The sequence below is a fragment of the Equus quagga genome, chromosome 13 (assembly GCF_021613505.1).
Source record: "Equus quagga isolate Etosha38 chromosome 13, UCLA_HA_Equagga_1.0, whole genome shotgun sequence".
Lineage (NCBI taxonomy): Eukaryota > Metazoa > Chordata > Mammalia > Perissodactyla > Equidae > Equus > Equus quagga.
This window is the reverse complement of record NC_060279.1, coordinates 88,710,260-88,728,503: the sequence shown is the minus strand read 5'-3', so window position 1 is coordinate 88,728,503 and position 18,244 is coordinate 88,710,260. Positions and strand designations below refer to the sequence as shown.

General features: G+C 57.0%; 1 protein-coding gene across 5 annotated transcripts in view; it reads left to right on the top strand.

Annotated features, from left to right (window-relative positions):
- Positions 1 to 18,244, top strand: part of MYH14 (myosin heavy chain 14) — a 95,537-nt gene that overhangs the window by 13,090 nt on the left and 64,203 nt on the right. For 3 of the 5 annotated variants that reach the window (XM_046681727.1, XM_046681730.1, XM_046681728.1), the window contains exons 2-10: positions 2,722 to 3,120; positions 7,951 to 8,107; positions 11,400 to 11,427; positions 11,544 to 11,646; positions 12,315 to 12,338; positions 14,008 to 14,100; positions 14,443 to 14,506; positions 16,641 to 16,739; positions 17,644 to 17,784. In XM_046681727.1, the coding sequence (XP_046537683.1) occupies positions 2,722 to 3,120; positions 7,951 to 8,107; positions 11,400 to 11,427; positions 11,544 to 11,646; positions 12,315 to 12,338; positions 14,008 to 14,100; positions 14,443 to 14,506; positions 16,641 to 16,739; positions 17,644 to 17,784 (1,108 nt within the window). Of the gene's footprint in view, positions 1 to 817; positions 933 to 1,382; positions 1,402 to 2,721; positions 3,121 to 7,950; positions 8,108 to 11,399; positions 11,428 to 11,543; positions 11,647 to 12,314; positions 12,339 to 14,007; positions 14,101 to 14,442; positions 14,507 to 16,640; positions 16,740 to 17,643; positions 17,785 to 18,244 lie in introns of those variants that run through there. The other 2 variants (XM_046681729.1, XM_046681731.1) reach the window with 2 other exon arrangements.

The window sequence follows — 18,244 nt, the reverse complement described above, 5'->3', positions numbered from 1 at the left end:
GGCTGGGGCCTGGACCCCTGGGTCTGAGGGAGGAGGGGCTGGGGGCTGGACCCCTGGGTCTGAGGGAGGAGGGGCTGGGGCCTGGACTCCTGGGTCTGAGGGAGGAGGGGCTGGGGGCCTGGACTCCTGGGTCTGAGGGAGGAGGGGCTGGGGCCTGGAGGCCCGGGTCCGAGGGAGGAGGGGCTGGGGGCCCCCTCCCCACTCCTGGGTGCTAGGGAGGAGAGGCTGGGGCCCAGATTTCCTGATCTGGGGGCCCAGGGGACTCCTGGATCCCAGCTTTCCACTGAGGTCAAGGCTGGATGCCAGGGGCCCCAACCCCTGCCCCAAGGCCAGATTCCTGGCTCCTGTCCCTTTTCCAGCCCAGCAGCCTCCGCCCCTCCCAGGCAGGTGCTTTCACCTGCCCTGGTGACAGTAATGAGCCCTGGCAGAGGCCTTCCTGCTGGGGAGGGAGGGCGGGGCAGCCGCAGGGGCCCAGCCGTGTGCAGCCAGGCCCGCAGCCCCGCAGGCCCCACCCCATCAGCACTGTGGTCAGTCCTCCGAATCTGGATCTCCCAGGCATCCTCCCCTCCAGCCCGGCTGGAGTGAGGTGGGGGTGCGTGGACTCCTGGCTCTAGGGAGGGGACGCACAGGGCTGGGTGATTGCAAAAACTCCCAAGCTCTTCCTGGTCAAAGGCCATGGGCTGGAGAGGAAGTGGGTGGGGTGAGGGTGGGGGTAAAGTCCCCGGGACACAGCTTGGCTCTGGGTGGATCAGGGCCTCACGGGCGGCCTGGGGGCAGCCTGGGCAATCTGGGGCCTGGGAGGTGGAGAAACCCCGTTTGCTGGTGGGAGAACCCGCTGTTGGAGTGCAGGGGTCCAGGGTTGGAGGCTGGAGCATTGCTGGGGGGCCGGGACTGCTGGTGCTGGGGCACGTGACAAGTGGGTCTGCGGAGAGGTGGGACGTGTGGCCTGGGGCCGCGTTTCCGGGCGGGAGAGGCTGAGGGACAGACAAGAGCCTGGGGGGACCTGATCTGGGGATGCCTCGAGAGGAGCTGGGCATCTGGAGGGACTTCTCCAGGGGCGTGGTGGAGGTGGGGGGCCAGGAGGGCAGAGGTGGGCAGTGATGGGGTCGAGGCAGGGCCCCATCTGATGCATCTCTGCGTCCCCAGACTCACTCCGGGCAGAGCCTGGCACCTGAGCGGCCTCAGGGAAAGTTGAGTGGATGGAGGAGTGAATGAATGAATGAGGCCGGTCTCCCCATTATAGGGAGAAAGGGACCTATGTTGCCGGGTAGGAAGGCGCTATTAACTGAGAGATGAGATTCGAGTCTGTTCTGCAGGCGTCGAGGAAGCCAGAGGTGGGCAGGAAACCTGAGTGACAGAAGTCAGATTGACATCCTCCAAGACTCACATCTAAGAGATCAGGTCTCATCATGACCCAGTCTGGCCCCCCGTGTCCCAAGTCTTACCTCACCTACCCCTCTCTCCCCTTCCATCACTTGGCTCCAGCCACACTGGCCTCTCAATGTCACAGACATACAAGCACACACACTGGCCTGTCAATGTCACAGACATATAAGCACACTCTGCCCCAGGGCCTTTGCACTGGCTCTTCTCCCAGCCTGGAATGCGTTCTCTCCTCACATTCCCATGGCTCGCTCCCTTCATGTCCCTCAGGTCCTTATTCACATGCCACATCAGAGAGGCCTTCACTGGCCACCCCAATTAAGACTTCAACACTCCTCAACCCTCATACCCTCTGTTCCCTGGTTTCCTTTTCTCCTTGGCATTTATCACCAGTTAACAGACTATATAATTTACTTATGTATCTTTTTATCTGTCTCCTGGGATTAGAGCAGAGCTGTCTAATAGAAACAGAATGCAAGCCAAATGTGTAATTGAAGGTTTTCTAGGGGTGCACTAAAGATTTTTAAAAAGTAAAAAGGACCCTGTGACATTAATCTTAATGATATATTTTATTTAACCCAATAGATCCAAAATATTATCGTTGCCATAGGTCATCAAATATAAAAAATACGGAGGAACCTTTTATTGTCCTCACTCTTTGAGGTCTGGTGTGCATCTCATACTTAGAACCCCATTTCGGTTTGGATGCTCCCATTTCAGGGGCCCAGGAGCCACGTGGGGCTATTGCTATTTAAATTTAATTAAAATTGAAGACAATGGCCCGGGGTTTCCTGGTTCGGATCCCGGGTGCGGACGTGGCACCGCTTGGCAAAAGCCATGCTGTGGTAGGTGTCCCACCTATAAAGTAGAGGAAGATGGGCACGGATGTTAGCTCAGGGCCAGTCTTCCTCAGCAAAAAGAGGAGGATTGGTGGCCATAGTTAGCTCAGGGCTAATCTTCCTCAAAAAGTAAAAAAAAAAAAATTGAAGACAATGAAAATTTCAGTTCCTTGGTGGCACTTGCCACATTTCAAGGGCCCGGGAGCCACATGGGGTGGTTGGTGGCTCCTGCACTGGATAATGCGCAGGTCTAGAATGTAAAGCGAGGGTCTTTTGTCTTTTTTCTGGCGTGTTCTTTGCTGTGTGGCCAATGCCTTGAGCAGCGCCCGACGCACAGCCTGGCTCGTTAAGGAATTATTAAATGGATGGATGGATGGATGAAGGAGTGGGTGGAGAGGTCTGCGGACCCATTGGTGGAGAAAGGCCGTGGGGACCCCCTGGGGGGGGGTTCGGGTGGGATGGCGCCCCCCTGACCTCCTCCCTCCTCTCCCCCCTGCAGACCATGGCAGCAGTGACCGTGTCGGTGGCCGGGCGGAAGGCGCCCCCCCAGCCGGGCCCGGTGCCCGAGGCGGCGCAGCCTTACCTGTTCGCGCCCCGCGCGTCCAGCGTGGGGGGCCCTGGCGCGGCCCCGCAGGTGGAGTGGACGGCGCGCCGCCTGGTGTGGGTGCCCTCGGAGCTGCACGGGTTCGAGGCCGCGGCGCTGCGCGATGAGGGCGAGGAGGAGGCGGAGGTGGAGCTGGCGGAGAGCGGCCGGCGGCTGCGGCTGCCCCGGGACCAGATCCAGCGCATGAACCCCCCCAAGTTCAGCAAGGCCGAGGACATGGCCGAGCTCACGTGCCTCAACGAGGCCTCGGTGCTGCACAACCTCCGCGAGCGCTACTACTCCGGCCTCATCTACGTGAGTGGCCCCCGCTCCCGGGAGGGGTGGCCGGGGGTGGGGTGGCTGGGGGAGTCGGGGGTCAGCACCCCGCCTTGAGTTATCGCGAGGCTGCTGAGCATCTTGAGCCCACGTCGGGTGACTGTTCCTACACTTAGTTGCCAAATAGAAATGAGTGGATCATCAGGCGTGCCTGAGACCCCATTGGGGGTATCCTGTTCTATTATTTCCCTAAAGTGTAAAAAGTTCTGAATTCTCAGCTAGAACGCATCCAGAGGGTTTTGAGAAAGGGCTGTGCGTCTGTAATGATAATGAGAACCACTGACAGTGAAAAACTGCGTTCCAGGCGTGGTGCTAAATAACTCCCATCTATCAATTCATTTCTTCTCACCTTACTCCAAGTAGAGTCTATTAGCATCCCATTCTATCTAAAAGGAAACTGAGGCCCAGAGATTTAGGAGCAATAAAAACTAATATTAATTGGGGCTGGCCCGCTGGCATAGTGGTTATGTTTGCACACTCTGCTTCCTAGCCCTGGGGGTCACAGATTCAGATCCCCCCCCGGGGTGGACCTAGCACCATTCCTCAAGCCATGCTGTGGTGGCGTCCCACATAAAATAGAGGAAGATTGGCACAGATGTGAGCTCAGGGCCAATCTTCCTCACCAGAAAAAAAAAAACTAACATTAATTAAACATGTACTAGGCACTTTAAAATATATTGTCTCAATACATTTTCACAATTATAAAGCCTTTTGTCCCCGTTTCACAGATAGAGAAACTGAGGCACAGAAAGTTCAAGTTCCTTGACCAAGCTCACCCAGTTGGACAAGGCCCACCCGGGTAGTGTGGCTCCAGGCTCCACCCTTTTGCTGTGGTGCCTCTTAAGATTAAGATGGGATTGACGATGGTGAGGTTGACTATGGTCGTCTAATCTCTGTTAAGCATTTAATGTCTCTCATGTTATTTAATTTTTACAGCAAACAGATGACATAAGGCAGCAGTTCTTAACCCTGCCTTCCTGTTAGAATCACTCAGGGAATTTTTCAAAAATACCAAGACCTGAGCCGCACCCCAGCCCATTTAAATCAGGCTCTCTGGGTGTGTGACGTGGGCCTTGGTATTTTTAATAAGCTTCCCGGGTGGTTCTCATGGGCAGGCAAAGCGTTGTTAAGAGCCAACAGGATTAGAGAGATCGGCAAGGAATGTCGATACTAATAATGAAAAATAATAATAATGGTGGCTGGCAAATATTTATTAAGCACTTAGAATAGCCGGGGCCTGTTCTCACCACCTGATGCCCAGGAATGTTAAGTGACTTGGGTCCCACGTCACACAGGCGTGAAGGAGTCGTGCTGGGCTGTGAACCCGGGCGGCTGGCCGCAGAGTCACGCTCCAGACACCAGCTTAGAGGGCTGGGGTCTCACAGCCTTGTGGTCCCACAGGGAAAATCATAAAACACATAGGTAAAAGGAAAAATGCTGGTTTTATATTTTTTTTAAAAGACAAAACTTTAAGGAGGGTAATGAGAGAATCCTTAAATAAATGATGAGATCTAGCAAAAAATAAATTTGCCCCAATATCCACCCTGTTGAGGGTCACCAAGCACAAGATTAGGATATTTTTATGAATTCTGGCTCCTTTTTGGGAAGGAGGAGACCAAGGCTCTGAGAGGGCCAGTGGCTGGCTCAGGGACCCTCAGCTGGGGGTGGTGGATGTGGGATACGAGTCGAGGGCTGTCTGACCCTGGATGGGGTTGGCACCTTCTTTGGGCTGTGCTGGCCCCTCTGATTGGTCACTTGCCTTTGCAAGCCTTGAGAAAGAGGCCTCTGCCCAAGCCACTCCCCCGGATCTCACCAAAAGCAGAGAGATCAGAGGGACATCCAAAACGTTAAGCACCTTTTGCCTTTTTTTTTTTGCTGAGGAAGATTGGCCCTGAGCTAACATCTGTGCCAGTCTTCCTCTATTTTGTATATGGGATGCTGCCACAGTGTGGCTGATCAGTGGTGTAGGTCAATGCTTGGGATCTGAACCCGAGAACCTGGGCCGCCAAAGCGGAGCATGCCAAACTTAACCACTAGGCCACAGGGCCAGCCCCTGCCTTTTGCCTTTTAATAAACACTCTGAACTTTCACACCTTGTAAGGTATCTACTCTCATCCCCATCCTGCTGGTGGGGAAACTGAGCCTCAGAGGGGGCCAGGACTTGGACTAAGCCCCACAGTTGGAGCCAGCTCAGCCAGGATTTGAACCCAGGCCGTCTGACTCCAGACCCCACATCCCATCCCCGGCCCTGGAAAGATTATTGGGAAAGTTCAGGGGGAAAAAACAGTGAGGCCTTAGGGAAGGCCAGGGCCCAGGAGCCAGAGAATGGGGGCCTGAGAAACGGAAGTGAGACGGAAGATTCTGGAAGTCCAGACGGGAGGCGAATTGGACTTTCATCATGATCAGTAGCACTTGGCGAGTGCCTGCGTTCTCCGTCGGGCGCTGTTCTAGACTTCTCTCCGATGTGATCCTGTCGGCCTCTTGCTCCCCGTCAGGCTGTCAGGTGGGGAATCTCGCGGCCTCTTCCTGCGGCGTAGAGGGGAGAAGCCCCCGGCCCAGCAATAAACAGCTGGCATATTAGCGTGCACAGTGGCCCGGGGCCCCTGCTGAGCCCTGTGCTTGCAACACAGACTTGGGGCTGGTCCCCAGCAGCCCTGCGTGGAAGCCGTGTTCCTGTGCCCGTTTGATGAGAAAATAAGACCCAGAAAGCTTAAGACACTTGCTCGAGCCGCCCAGCTCGAAGACGTTGGAGGCGCGACTCCAGCTGCACCCTGCTTGTCTTCGGGCCTTTGCTTCATGAATGTTTGTTGACCGGCCAACTGGTGATGAGGAAGGCCGTGTTGCTGGTGGAAAGTGGTCGTCTGGGGCTTCGGAAACCCAGTTTCTGCCTCTTATAGGCTCTTCGGCCTTGGGTCGTGCAGGGTCTCGGTCCCCTCGCTGAGATGCTTGGGGCAGGAAGGGACCCATGGGGGCACTCAGGATCCCCTCTGCTCCTGGATGGTGGGCGTTCAAAGCCCCATTTTCCAGAGCTGGAAACTGAGGCTGGGAGAGGGCGAGTCCCTTGCAAGCTCGAAACCCAGGATGACGTGGCTTCGAAGTCTGGGGAGCTCTTAGGGCCCGGGTGGGGGCGGGTTACGAGAGTCTCGGGACCTTGGGATGCATTTACGGGCCCCGCCTTGGGCTGGCTGGGTTTTATTCATTATCTCCCTTAATCCCCGCGGCCTGGGTAACGAGGTGGGGAGTGTCGTTCCGGTTTCCCAAGGAGGAAACCGAGACTGTGGGGACAGTCGCCGGGCTGAGGAGAGGTGGAGGCGGGAGGTGGACCCGGTGGGACCCGAGGGCTGGGGCGGCCCCCCCAGTCCCTCCCTTGGGTTCCCCCAGCCGTGTCCCGGAGACTCGGGGTGTCCCTGACCCTCTCTGGGTGCACGAGCCTCTGCCCTTTGTCCCCGGGCCTTGGCAGCCGGCTCAGGTTGCCGTCCCGGGTGTCGCCCTGGTGACAGGTGTGGCAGGAGGAGGGGGCTGGCGTGGGGAGGGGGTTCCTCCGCCAGCAGCGGGGCCCGGGCGCCAGCAGCCATGAGGTACCTGCCCGGGGAATGTGGCCTGGCCGCCCCGCCCGCCCTCACAGAGCCTGGAGCTCCCGGGAGCGGCTGTCCCAGGAGGGGAGGGCGGGTACCCCGCAAACCGGTTGTTCTGCTCCGGGCCACCCACCCACCCACCCACCCGCCTGGCCGCCTTAAAAGGTTGGCCCCTGGGAGCCAGCGGCTGCGGCGGTGGCCACGCCCGGCTGTGCTGTCTGGGAGCTCAGCGCTCCAGCTCCTAGACAACAAGTAACCAGCTAACCAGCTAACCAGCTAAATAGCCGACTAGCTGGCTGAGAGCTAACTGGTTTACTAGTTAACTTCCTAAGCCCCTAAGCAGCTGACTCTCTGGCTAGTTGAGCTGGCTGATTCCGGCTGGCTTAGAGAGTTAGCTCTCTGGGTTGGTTTAACTAGTTGACCCGCCAGCTCTCTAGCTGTCTCACCGCCTTTCCGTGTCCTGAGCGCGTCTCGTCCACCTGCTGTGCCCCGTGAGCTGGCACAGGTCACAGTTTAGTTACAGGGGCCCGAAACCTGGCCCCGTGGAGTAGGGGTGGGGTGTGGACCAATTCGGGGAGTTTGTGAACTTGTATGCAAAAAAAAAAAAAAAAGTAACGTCTTGATGTCCACGCACCTGGAACCTGAAACGTGGCCTCTCCCGCCATCCAAGGGTCCCCTCAGTGACGGCAGGGGAGGCAGGACCCGCGAGTCTGTCATCGGTAGAAACACAGACATGTTCCTGTCACTGCCGATACTGCGAGCACCTTTCTGGGGATTTTCTGTGCGTGTTCAAACAAATACACAAAAATGTCTATTTCCAACCCTTCCACCACGACAGCCCTCTCCTGCTCTCTTTTCACCTGATGATGTTTAGGACGGGGTCCCGCGTCTGTGCCCTGAGACCCGAGTGGGCACCCATCGCAGGAACACGCCTCCAGGCCGTTTCCAGTCTTTGTCCATTATTTTGCTGGAACGCATAAGCTTGCACGTGGTCAGGGTGAACCCTCTCCTTGCAGCACCTTCGTGCAATTTGGAAAGATTTTTTGTCCCCACTGTCAGCCTTAAAATATCTGTAATAAACGATCAAATCTACATTGTCACGGTGTGAATGGCAACCCCTTTGATAGACGTCCTTGGGCAGTGTGCAACCTGCCCAGCCGGACATGGCAGTCCCGTGCTGCCCTCTGGGCCACAGGCGGGCAGCTCAGGCGCTCTCCCTTCTTGCCCGCTGCAGACGTACTCCGGCCTTTTCTGTGTGGTCATCAATCCATACAAGCAGCTCCCCATCTACACGGAGGCCATCGTGGAGATGTACCGGGGCAAGAAGCGGCACGAAGTGCCACCGCACGTGTACGCGGTGACCGAGGGGGCCTACAGAAGCATGCTCCAGGGTGAGTGTGGGGCTGGGGCTGCTGGGGGGGGGGGGGCGGCCTTCCAGGGGGGCCGGACTGGGGGCCAGGATTGATACCATGTCAAGGAGTTTGGACTCTGTGAGGCTTCTCTGGGGGGACAGGAGGGGACACGAATGGAGGGCGGGGTGGGCGGGACTCAGGCCTGTCAGACGGGCCCGTTTCTTTCTATCTCAATGTCCACCCTTCTCTCAAGTATCATTGGGAGCCAGTTGGTGCCAGGATTCTGCAGAAATTTCTCTACAGATAGTAATGCTGTTGACATGATCTCCATTGTCGGGGGGGGAATGGTAGCCCCTTAAAAGATGTGCAACATGGGGTTGCTGGGTATGGCTGGGCAGGTTGTACACTGCACAAGGATGTCCATCAAGAGGGCAGCCCTTCGCCCCATGACAAGGTCGATCGGTCCTAGCAAAATGACATAATTCACAGGTGATACATGTAATGCACTCAGTATATATTTATTCCATGTCATCTAGTTTAATAAATATTTTGTATATATTAAAATACATATTAAATATTTTAAAGTTTTTATCTTTCTATCCTATGATGTATAATAGTGTGCCGCAGTGTATTTATGTTGTACGTATTATACTTAGGTCATTTAACGGATGCTATATTTCTTTTTCTTTCTTTCTTTTTTTTTTTGGTGAGGAAGATTGGCCCAGAGCTAACATCTGTTGCCAATCTTCCTTTTTTTCCTCCCCAAAGCCCCAGGGCATAGTTGTGTATCCCAGTTGTGAGTCCGTCTAGTTCTTCTATGTGAGATGCCTCCTCAGCACGGCTTCATGAGCAGTGCTAGGTCTGTGCCCAGGATCCGAACTGGCGAACCCTGGGCAGCCAAAGTGGAGGGTGAGAACGTAACTGCTGGGCCCTGGGCCGACCCGTCAGCTGTGATTATCGACTCGTTGTTACGTCTCAGGAGTTACCGTACAATAATGTCAGGGGAGCGCCAGGCACTTTTCACGGATTAACACATTTAACCCTGCAGCAACCCCGTGAAGTGGGTGTGCCCATTATTCCTGGTTTCCAAATGGGGAAACTGAGGCACAGAGCAGTCCAGTTGCTGCCCACGGGTGGGTGGGTAGCGGAGGTGGGGTTGGAACCCAGGAACCCCGAGCACTGCTTCCCCGTAGGTCACACTGTGATCCCGTCCTCCTCCTGGGCCGGATGAGCAAGTTTTGATGTGGGCCTCCTGGGTTCTAACAGCCCGTGCCGACTCAGCCTCTTGCATGCTGTGTGGCCCTGGGAAAGCAGCTGTCCCTCTCTGAGCTTCCGTTTCCTCACCTGTCAAATGGAGACGATAAACCTCAGCTGAGCACGGTGTCATTCATTCAACAAACTTCACTTTGAGGTCCTACTATGTGCTACCTCGTGCTGTGTGTGTGAGATTCAAAGACACAAGCGAGATCCTGGACCCCAGGGCTCAGTCCTGGATACAAAGCAGCCCACAAAACCGAATTATACACTCGCTAGGATATGAAAACCTTTTGAACATTCTCTCTGAGTTCTGACTACAGCCCTGCAAGGTAGAGGCTGTTTCGAGCCTCATTTTTCAGATGGGGAAACTGAGGCACAGAGCACCTCAGAGACTGGCCCGAGGTCACACAGCAAGACCTTGAACCTACATCCATCTGGCTGCCAAACCAGGCTGCTAACTCTGACATCCTGTTGAATGTACCCTCTCTCTCCGACTTAAAACCACCCAGGGGCCCCTGCCCTGCTTTACCACCATCCATCCCTTTAATTATGGTCTCCAAACCCATCTTCCCTCTCCAGCTCCCTCCCCCGGCCTCCCTGGCCTCCTTTCTCCAACATCTCCAACTCCGTCCCACCGCAGGGCCTTTGCACTGGCTGTGCCTCTGCCTGGAACTCGTGCGTTAGGGCTGAACTGAAACGCCGCCTCTTCTGAGAAGCCCTCCTGGCCTTCCACTCCTCCCCTCAGTCCCTTCTTGTTACTTGACACCAGGGTTTCTCAATCCTGGCTCTGTGGACATTTGGAGCTGGATGAATCTTTGTCGTGGGGGCCATCCTGTGCATTGTGGGAGGTTGAGCAGCATCCCTGGGCTCTACCACTGGACGCTGGTAGGACCCCCGCCCTGATGGTGACTATCAACAATGTCTCTAGACGTTGCCAACTGTCAGATCATCTTCCGTTTTAGTTTGCGTGCTTTCTTTTTTTCTTTTCTTTCTTTTTTTTTTTGCTGAGGAAGACTGGCCCTGAGCGAACATGCGTGCCCATCTTCCTCTATTTTGTATTGGCTTGATGAGCGCTGTACAGGCCCACCCCCAGGATCCAAACCCGTGAACCTGGGCCGCGAAAGCGCAGTGCCGAACTTAACTGCCACACCACCGGACTGGCCCCGTGGTTTATAAGCTTTTTGTCCCTCAGACGCTCCATGAGGGCGGGGACCTTGCAGCGCCCACGGCCCTTGGCACCTGGCACTTAATAGTCGGTCAGTGTGCGTTTGTTGAAAGGTTGTGTCCGGCCCAGGGCGAGCGCGGGGGGAGGTGGCGGGGACCAAGCTGTGCTCTCTGCCCTCGAGTTGGGCACATGACCCACCAACGGGCCACCAGTCACCTCACTACCGCCTTGTGGCCTGTTTTATGTCTGAGGCTGAGCCCCTGGGGCCAGGATCTCGCTCTTGTGTCTTTGAGGGCACCCAGCCCCAGGGGGCACCCAGCGGGGGCTCACGTGGAAGTTGGTTGAATGAACTCCATTCTGTTTAGTTGGAGTTTATTGTCTCCATTTGACAGGTGAGGAAACGGAAGCTCAGAGAGGGACAGCTGCTTTCCCAGGGCCACACAGCAGGCATGAGGCTGAGTCCGAGTGGAGTATTGGAATCCGGGAGGGTCACACATCAAAACTCAAGCTTGGGGGCTGGCCCCGTGGCCGAGTGGTTGAGTTCACGTGCTCTGCTTCAGCAGCCTGGGATTCACCGGTTCGGACCCTGGGTGTGGACATGGCACTGCTCATCAAGCCATGCTGAGGCAGCGTCCCACATAGAACTAGAAGGACTTACAACCAGGATATACAGCTGTGTGCTGGGGCTTTGGGGAGAAAAAAAGAAAAAAGAGGAAGATTGGCAACAGATGTTAGCTCAGGGCCAATCTTCCTCACCAAAAATAAATAAAAGCATACCTTTAAAAAAAAAAAAGCAAGCTTTTCTTTACCTCTTGGGAATGACTTTGAAAAGTGGGCAGCCAGCGTAAGGGGTCAGGGTCCTGCTGGAGAGACCCTCCCAGGTGACACGTCCCCCTCTGTTCCCTACAGATCGAGAGGATCAGTCCATTCTCTGCACGTGAGTAATCCAGAGGGACTTCCTGGAGGAGGCGGAGGTCCCGGCTGGGCGTGGCTCTGCTTGGAATGGGTGGGGCTTACCTGGCACCCCTTTTGCTTCCCGTTGTCCCCCCACAGTGGGGAGTCTGGGGCCGGGAAGACAGAAAACACCAAGAAGGTCATCCAGTACCTGGCCCACGTGGCCTCGTCCCCCAAGGGCAGGAAGGAGCCAGGCGTTCCGGTAAGTGACCTGCCCCGGGACGTGCTGTGGATGCTGCCATCAGCAGTGTCCCCTCCAGCTCTGGCTCTGCTTCCCCCAAGAATCCCCTAGCCCCCAACCCCCCATGGAGGGCCACAGTTGGGGGCCTTCTCCTGGCTGCCCGTGCCGCCTGCGCACCTACTACACGCCTGACATAGCGCTGGGAGCAGAGGCAGGGCGGACGCAGAAACGCGAGGGCCAGTTCTTGGTCTTGTTGGCCCTGGGAACCCTGCCTGGCACATAGTGGGTGCTTCCATTCCTGAGCACCCACTATGTGCCGGGCCTGGTTTGGGTACCTGCGGTGCGCAGGTTTGCTTTCTAAGTGAGCGTTTATATAGGGCCAGGCCCTCGGCTCACATGCACCTGACACTCTAGCGAGGTTGGTGTTGTTTCCCGCCTTAAAGATGAGAAACTGAATGTGTGGCGGGGGGAGTGGGTAGTCAGAGGTCACACCCCCAGAAAGGGCTCGAGTGGGTTCAAACCTGCGCGATGTGGTCCCACCAGGCCACCCCGCTCCACCCGCCCGTTGCCCCGGCCCCTCGCATCTCCCCGTGCCCCGCCCCCACTGAGCCCGCCGGTTCACCTGTGTGTCTGTCCACGTTCCATGTGCTGTGTCCTGGTCCATGTCTCGTGTCCCGTGACTTCCTCAGGCCTCCGTCAGCTCCGTGTCTTATGTGAGTAGCTGGGAATCACCTCAAAGCATGCCGCCTGGGTCACCCCACCCCACGGTCTTCCTGGCAGACAGGGCCTGAGGCACCTACTATGTGCCTGCTGGGCCCCGCCCTGTCATTTAATGCCACCCTACTGTGTGCACACGGGGCCCCCACTGCTGTGTATGGCAGTCCTAATGCGTGCAACCAGGGCCCATGCTGCCATTTGGTGCAGTCCTACTGTGCGTGTGCAGCTGCACACTGCTGTTTCTGTCAGCCCTACTGTGTGCGTGCAGACTCTGTGGGCCCAGATACCAATAAGAAACAACCCAGAGACTGTTTATTGCTGATCTGCTCAGTGTGCGTAGATGGGGCGCACAGACACCAGGAATTCACGCAACCCGGAGACCCACACAGCCATTTGTTGCAGGCCTACTGGGTACACCCAGCTCAGGCTAGTCTCTGACGGTGTACGGGGAATTTAAAGAAATCGTGGGCGCCCTCGGGAGCCTGGCTAGAAAGGGGATTCCTGCTCACTGAGGACCCATGATGCGTTGGGCTCCTTGCTGGGCATTGAGGGATAAAAACGGATTCGCTGAATGAATGATGTGAGCAACTGAATTGCACGCTTTTGGGGCTCCTGGCTTGGTTGGGAAGAGAGGGTGTTCATTGACCGCCTCCTGTTAACGAGAAAGGCAGATCTCCATCCGCCTCTGCTCAGAGTAAAAGCCTTCTCATTCTTTCTGCTTCACAGGGTGCGATGAGGGGGGTGGTAGGAACCGGTCCCTCCGAGGACAATCTCTGGCACATAGTAGCCACTCACTTCACAGTTTTTCAATGAGTGGACAGCTTAGCTAGGAACATAAACAAACGTTTCGAGGTCTCCTATCTGCCAAGCCACACGCCCTTCTTTGCATACATTTGTTCACTTGACAAAGCCATTTGCTTAGCTGAGATTGTTTCATTGTAACATATGCAAGATGTAGTGTGACAGAAGACACATGGGCTGACATTTATTGAGCACCTACCATGTGCCTGGTTCGGCCGCCAGTGTGGCTGTAGGGAGGTTTGGAGTAAGATCCCTACTCGCGGATCAGCCTGGTTGAGGAAGGAAACCAGCATTTCTTAAGCACCTACTGTGTGCCGGGCAGTTTGAAGCACTTTACATAGAAAATATAGATTTTTTTCCTTAATTAAAATTCCACAAGTAATACATAAGTGTGTAGTCACTGTAACATCAACAAAAAAATCAGAAAAAGTGAAATTCTTCTTTCCTCCTTTCAGTCCCCCTTCCTTGGAATGGCTTACACTGTTGACAGTTTGGTGTGTATCCTTGCAGACTTTCTCCAAATGTTTACGAACATGTACATATACCTGTAGAAATGGGAGTCTCGTTTTGTGGTGTTTTTTTCTTGATTTATTTTTTATTAATGGGATCCCTTTGTGGGTATTGTTCTGCAACTCGTCTTTTTCGTTTTGTTTTGTTTGCACTCAACAATGTATCTTAGAGATGTTTCCTTGTTCCCTTCACAATAGACTGAAGGGCAAGACCCGGATGTGAATGTGGGGAAGAGGGCACACACGCAGACACACAAAGACTCCTCACACACAGACACTCAGTCAGCTGCAACACAGGCCCCTGAGCCAGGCCAGCCCCGCCCCGTCTCACTGATGTGCCGTCTCCCACCCCCAGGGTGAGCTGGAGCGGCAGCTTCTCCAGGCCAACCCCGTCCTGGAGGCCTTCGGCAACGCCAAGACGGTGAAGAACGACAACTCCTCCCGATTCGTGAGTGACAGCGACACGGGGCCGGGGGGGGGGGGGGGGGAGGGGGGGGGGGGGAAACGGGGGGGGCCGCGGGGGGGGGGGGGGGGGGGGGGGGGGGGCGTGGTGTGGAGGGGCTGAGGGAGGAGGGGCTGGGGCTGGACTCCTGGGTCTGAGGGAGGAGGGGCTGGGACCGGCGTCCTGAGGAAAGGAGTCCTAGGAGCCTGGCCCTTGGGTTCCCCAGGGAGCCCTCTGGGACCTTTTGCCTGGGGGGGTTCAGGCGGACGAGGAGAGTGGAGGGCAGGCCTGGTTCTGGGAGGGATGGGGGTGCTCTTCCCCCTCAGCTGAAACCCCCCCTCCCTCCAGGGCAAGTTCATCCGCATCAACTTCGACGTCGCTGGGTACATTGTGGGCGCCAACATCGAGACCTGTATCCTTTATGCCTTGGAGGGTCCTGAGGGGCAGCGAGGGGTGACGGGGAAGCAGGTGGCCATTGGCACCTCACTGCTTACGGGAAACAGGAGTCCACACACGCAGGGCGGCCTGGCTCCCTGCTGCTCAGACACTGGCTCAGCTTCCCTCTCTGCAGACGGGGAAGGATTGTGGAACCTTGGCCCGGTGGTTGGACCTAGGACGGTTGGAGGACAATGGGAGTCCAGTGCTCAGCTCGGCGCCCGCCGTGTCGTAAGCACTGGAGGTCGAGCTGCTGTTATTAGAAACGAATGACCGACGTAGATGAGCGATGTCCTCTCACTGTGAATGTCGCGGATTAACAATCATTCGTGTGATGTTAGTGCCATGGAGAGCGAGCCACGTCCCACTTCCGGGGGCGTCTGATAAACTCGCTGCCCTCTGCGATCTAGGGGAGGTTGGAAGCGGCGTGTGGGGAGGGTTTGGGTCCGAGGCCTTAGGGGACGAGGAACTGGGGTCCCACTGCTTCCTCGGGCGCACGACCTCTAGTCTCCTGGAGCCACCCGCTCCTGCTGCCCACAGTTCCTGCCGCCCGTTGCTCCCCCACATCGAGCTCCTGCTTCCACGGTTTTGAGACCTCACGGCTCTTCCCGCCCCATCCATCCTGCCTCCTCCAAACCCGAGCTTCCTGCAGCCTCTTTTCTTTTCTTTTTTTTTCCTGAAGAAGATTAGCCCTGAGCTAACATCTGCTGTCAAGCCTCCTCTTTTTGTTGAGGAAGACTGGTCCTGAGCTAACATCCATGCCCATCTTCCTCTACTTTACATGTGGGACGCCTACCACAGCATGGCTTGCCAAGCGGTGCCATGTCCATACCCAGGATCCGAACGGGTGAACCCCGGGCCACCGAAGTGGAATGTGCGAACTTAACTGCTGTGCCCCCGGGCCGGGCCCCTGCAGCCTCTTTTTATCTTTGCATCGTCTTCTCAGCCTGCTGGCCGTGCCGACTTTCTCCCGTCGGCACGGCAGCCGAGGCTGCCCCCCGACCTGGGCCAGCTCGCTGGCCCAGCTGTCTCTGCCTCAGGGCCTGTGACCAGCCTGTGGGCTGATGCTCATGGGGCAGGTGCCACCCCCGGGCCAATCAGCTGCGTCCGGAGATGCCTCCCTGCCTTGTCTCCCCTCCTCCCCTCTGTGACCCAGCCAGGCACGTGCTGTTCCTATCCCCTTGAACAGGAGGGGAAACCGAGGCTCGGGGCTGTCGCCACCCTGGGTGGCACAGGTCGTGTGCTTCCCCCAACCCACCCTGCCTGTGGGACCCTCTCCCTGGGTCCTCCCCATGTCACTCGAGCAGGTTGGTGACCCAGGACTTCCCGTCCTCGGACCTCGGTTTGTGGCCGATCTTGGCTGATCTGCGTGACGACTGTCATGCAAAATACGTACTTGGGGGCCGGCTCCACGGCCGACTGGTTAAGTTTGCACGCTCCACTTCAGCAGCCCAGGGTTTGGATCCTGGGTGCCAACGTGACACTGCTCATCAAGCCATGCTGTAGTGGCATCCCGCATGGAGGAAATAGAGGAATAGAATGACCTACAACTAGGATATACAGCCATGTGCTGGGGCTTTGGGGGTAAAAAAGAGGAAGATTGGCAACCAATGTTAGCTCAGGGCCAATCTTCCTCACCAAAAAAAAAAAAAAAACAAAGCCAAAATACGTGCCTGGTGGTCCATGAGGGTGGGGCGTGGAGGGGTAGACGAGTTGTCATGCGTTTTATTTGACTCTAAGGTGCCTTGCTGCTTTTCAGTGTGTAAACTCGCCACCGACTTTCCTCAAAGGGAGGGGCTGAGGGTGACAATGGAGGAGATGCCCTTACCTGTGGTTAACGACGCCCCAGGTGCCAATCCGGGTGTTTGACACGTAGTAACTCCTCTCCTCTGCCAGCAACTCACTGATGGGTGTTATTATCAGCCCATTGAACAGATGAGGAAACTGAGGCACAAGTGCTTAAGTGACATGCCCAGGGCCACTTGTCCAGTTAGTGTCAAGGCCGTGAACAACGCCACTGCCTCATGGGGCAGCAGGGGGCCGGCAGGGGTCCAGGGGGCCGGGTGGGGTCCCCTCCCTGCCCTGTAGCACCTTGACTCGCCTCCACCCAGACCTGCTGGAGAAGTCGCGGGCCATCCGCCAGGCCAAGGACGAGTGCAGCTTCCACATCTTCTACCAGCTGCTGGGAGGCGCCGGGGAACAGCTCAAGGGTCAGTGCTGTGCCGCTTGAGGGGAGTGGGTGGGCTTCTCTGGGCCCCTGCAAAGGAGGCCGTGGGAGGCACTAATCTTTACCCAGCACCTGCTTCATGTGAGGCTTCTGCTGGGTGGTAGAGTCTGTCGCCTCCTGGATCCCACTGTTCCTGATTCCCACCACCTCGTGACTCTTGCCAAACAGAGAATCCCGGTTTCCTGCATCCCGCTCACACCGGCTGTGCGGCCAGGCAGCTCCGCGCTCGCTTCTCTTCCAACTCCGGGGCTCCCACTTGCCCCGGGGGTGCTCGGCCTCCACTCCAGCTTTGCCTCGGCTCCCGCGGCCTCGGGGGTCCCGGTGGTCCTGGTCCCTGTGGCTTCTCGGCACCTGGCGCCTCGCAGCCCTGCTTCCCTCCATCTCCTGTGGCCCCCGGTTCCTGCCTGAGGTCCCTCCTGTCACCCGCTCCATGCGCCCCCTACCCTCTGTCCACGGACGGCCCTGCGGCTGCCTCTCGTTCCCTCTCCTTCTGCCTCCCGGCCCGCCTCCCCCAGACTCTCGCTCCTGGTGGCTTCCGAGCCCACGTGCCCTCTGCCGCTGGCCCCTGCTGTCCCCTGGCTTCTGCTCACTCGGGCCCCCATGACCCTGCTGCTTCTGCCCGCCCCGGGCCTCTCCGTGACTCGAGAATCTCGATGGAAGGAGGGGAGACGAGAGGCTTCGAGCGTGCTGAGCACCGAGTCCCTGCCCACCCGGCCCTTCCCACCAAACCCATGAGGAGACGATCCTCACGATTTGACAGAAGAAGAGACCGAGGGCCCCAGTGGCGAAGTGACTTGTCCTGGGGTGGCCGTCGACTAGGCCGTGACCTGAGTCTGGCCCCACGATAGCTCGCCCTTGACCTCGGCCTCCGCCCCTTGCCCCTGCAGCCGACCTCCTCCTGGAGCCGTGTTCCCACTACCGCTTCCTGACCAATGGGCCGTCCTCCTCCCCCGGCCAGGAGCGGGAGCTCTTCCAGGAGACGCTGGAGTCCCTGCGGGTCCTGGGATTCACCCACGAGGAAATCACCTGTGAGTGACCCCCGACCCCCCCCGGGAGGGGCAGTGGTGGGCACCGCCTGGGCGGGTGGGGGAACCGGTCCTTTGTTCCTCAGTTTATCTGCTCACGCATTTATTGAGCACTTACTGTGTGCGGGCGATGGAGCCATGGCAGGGGATGAGCCTGACAGACATCCCTGCCTTGGGGAGACTGGCTAAACAAGAACCGCGATCCGGATAAATCAGGAATTCTGTGGTCTATGAGGAGGCAATGAGTGCCGGGGAGGAAAAAAAAAAAACAAAAGAGGAAATGGAGGAGGGGGGTGGGGAGCAGCTTTAAAAAGGGGATCAGGAAGGGTCCCCTGAGATGGTGATGTTTGATGGAGGAGCTGAGGGAGTGAGCGCTGGTGCTATTGGGAAGAGTGTTCTAGGCAGGGGGAACAGCCTGTGCAAAGGCCCTGAGGCAGGAAACGTGTGGCATGTTGGAGGAATT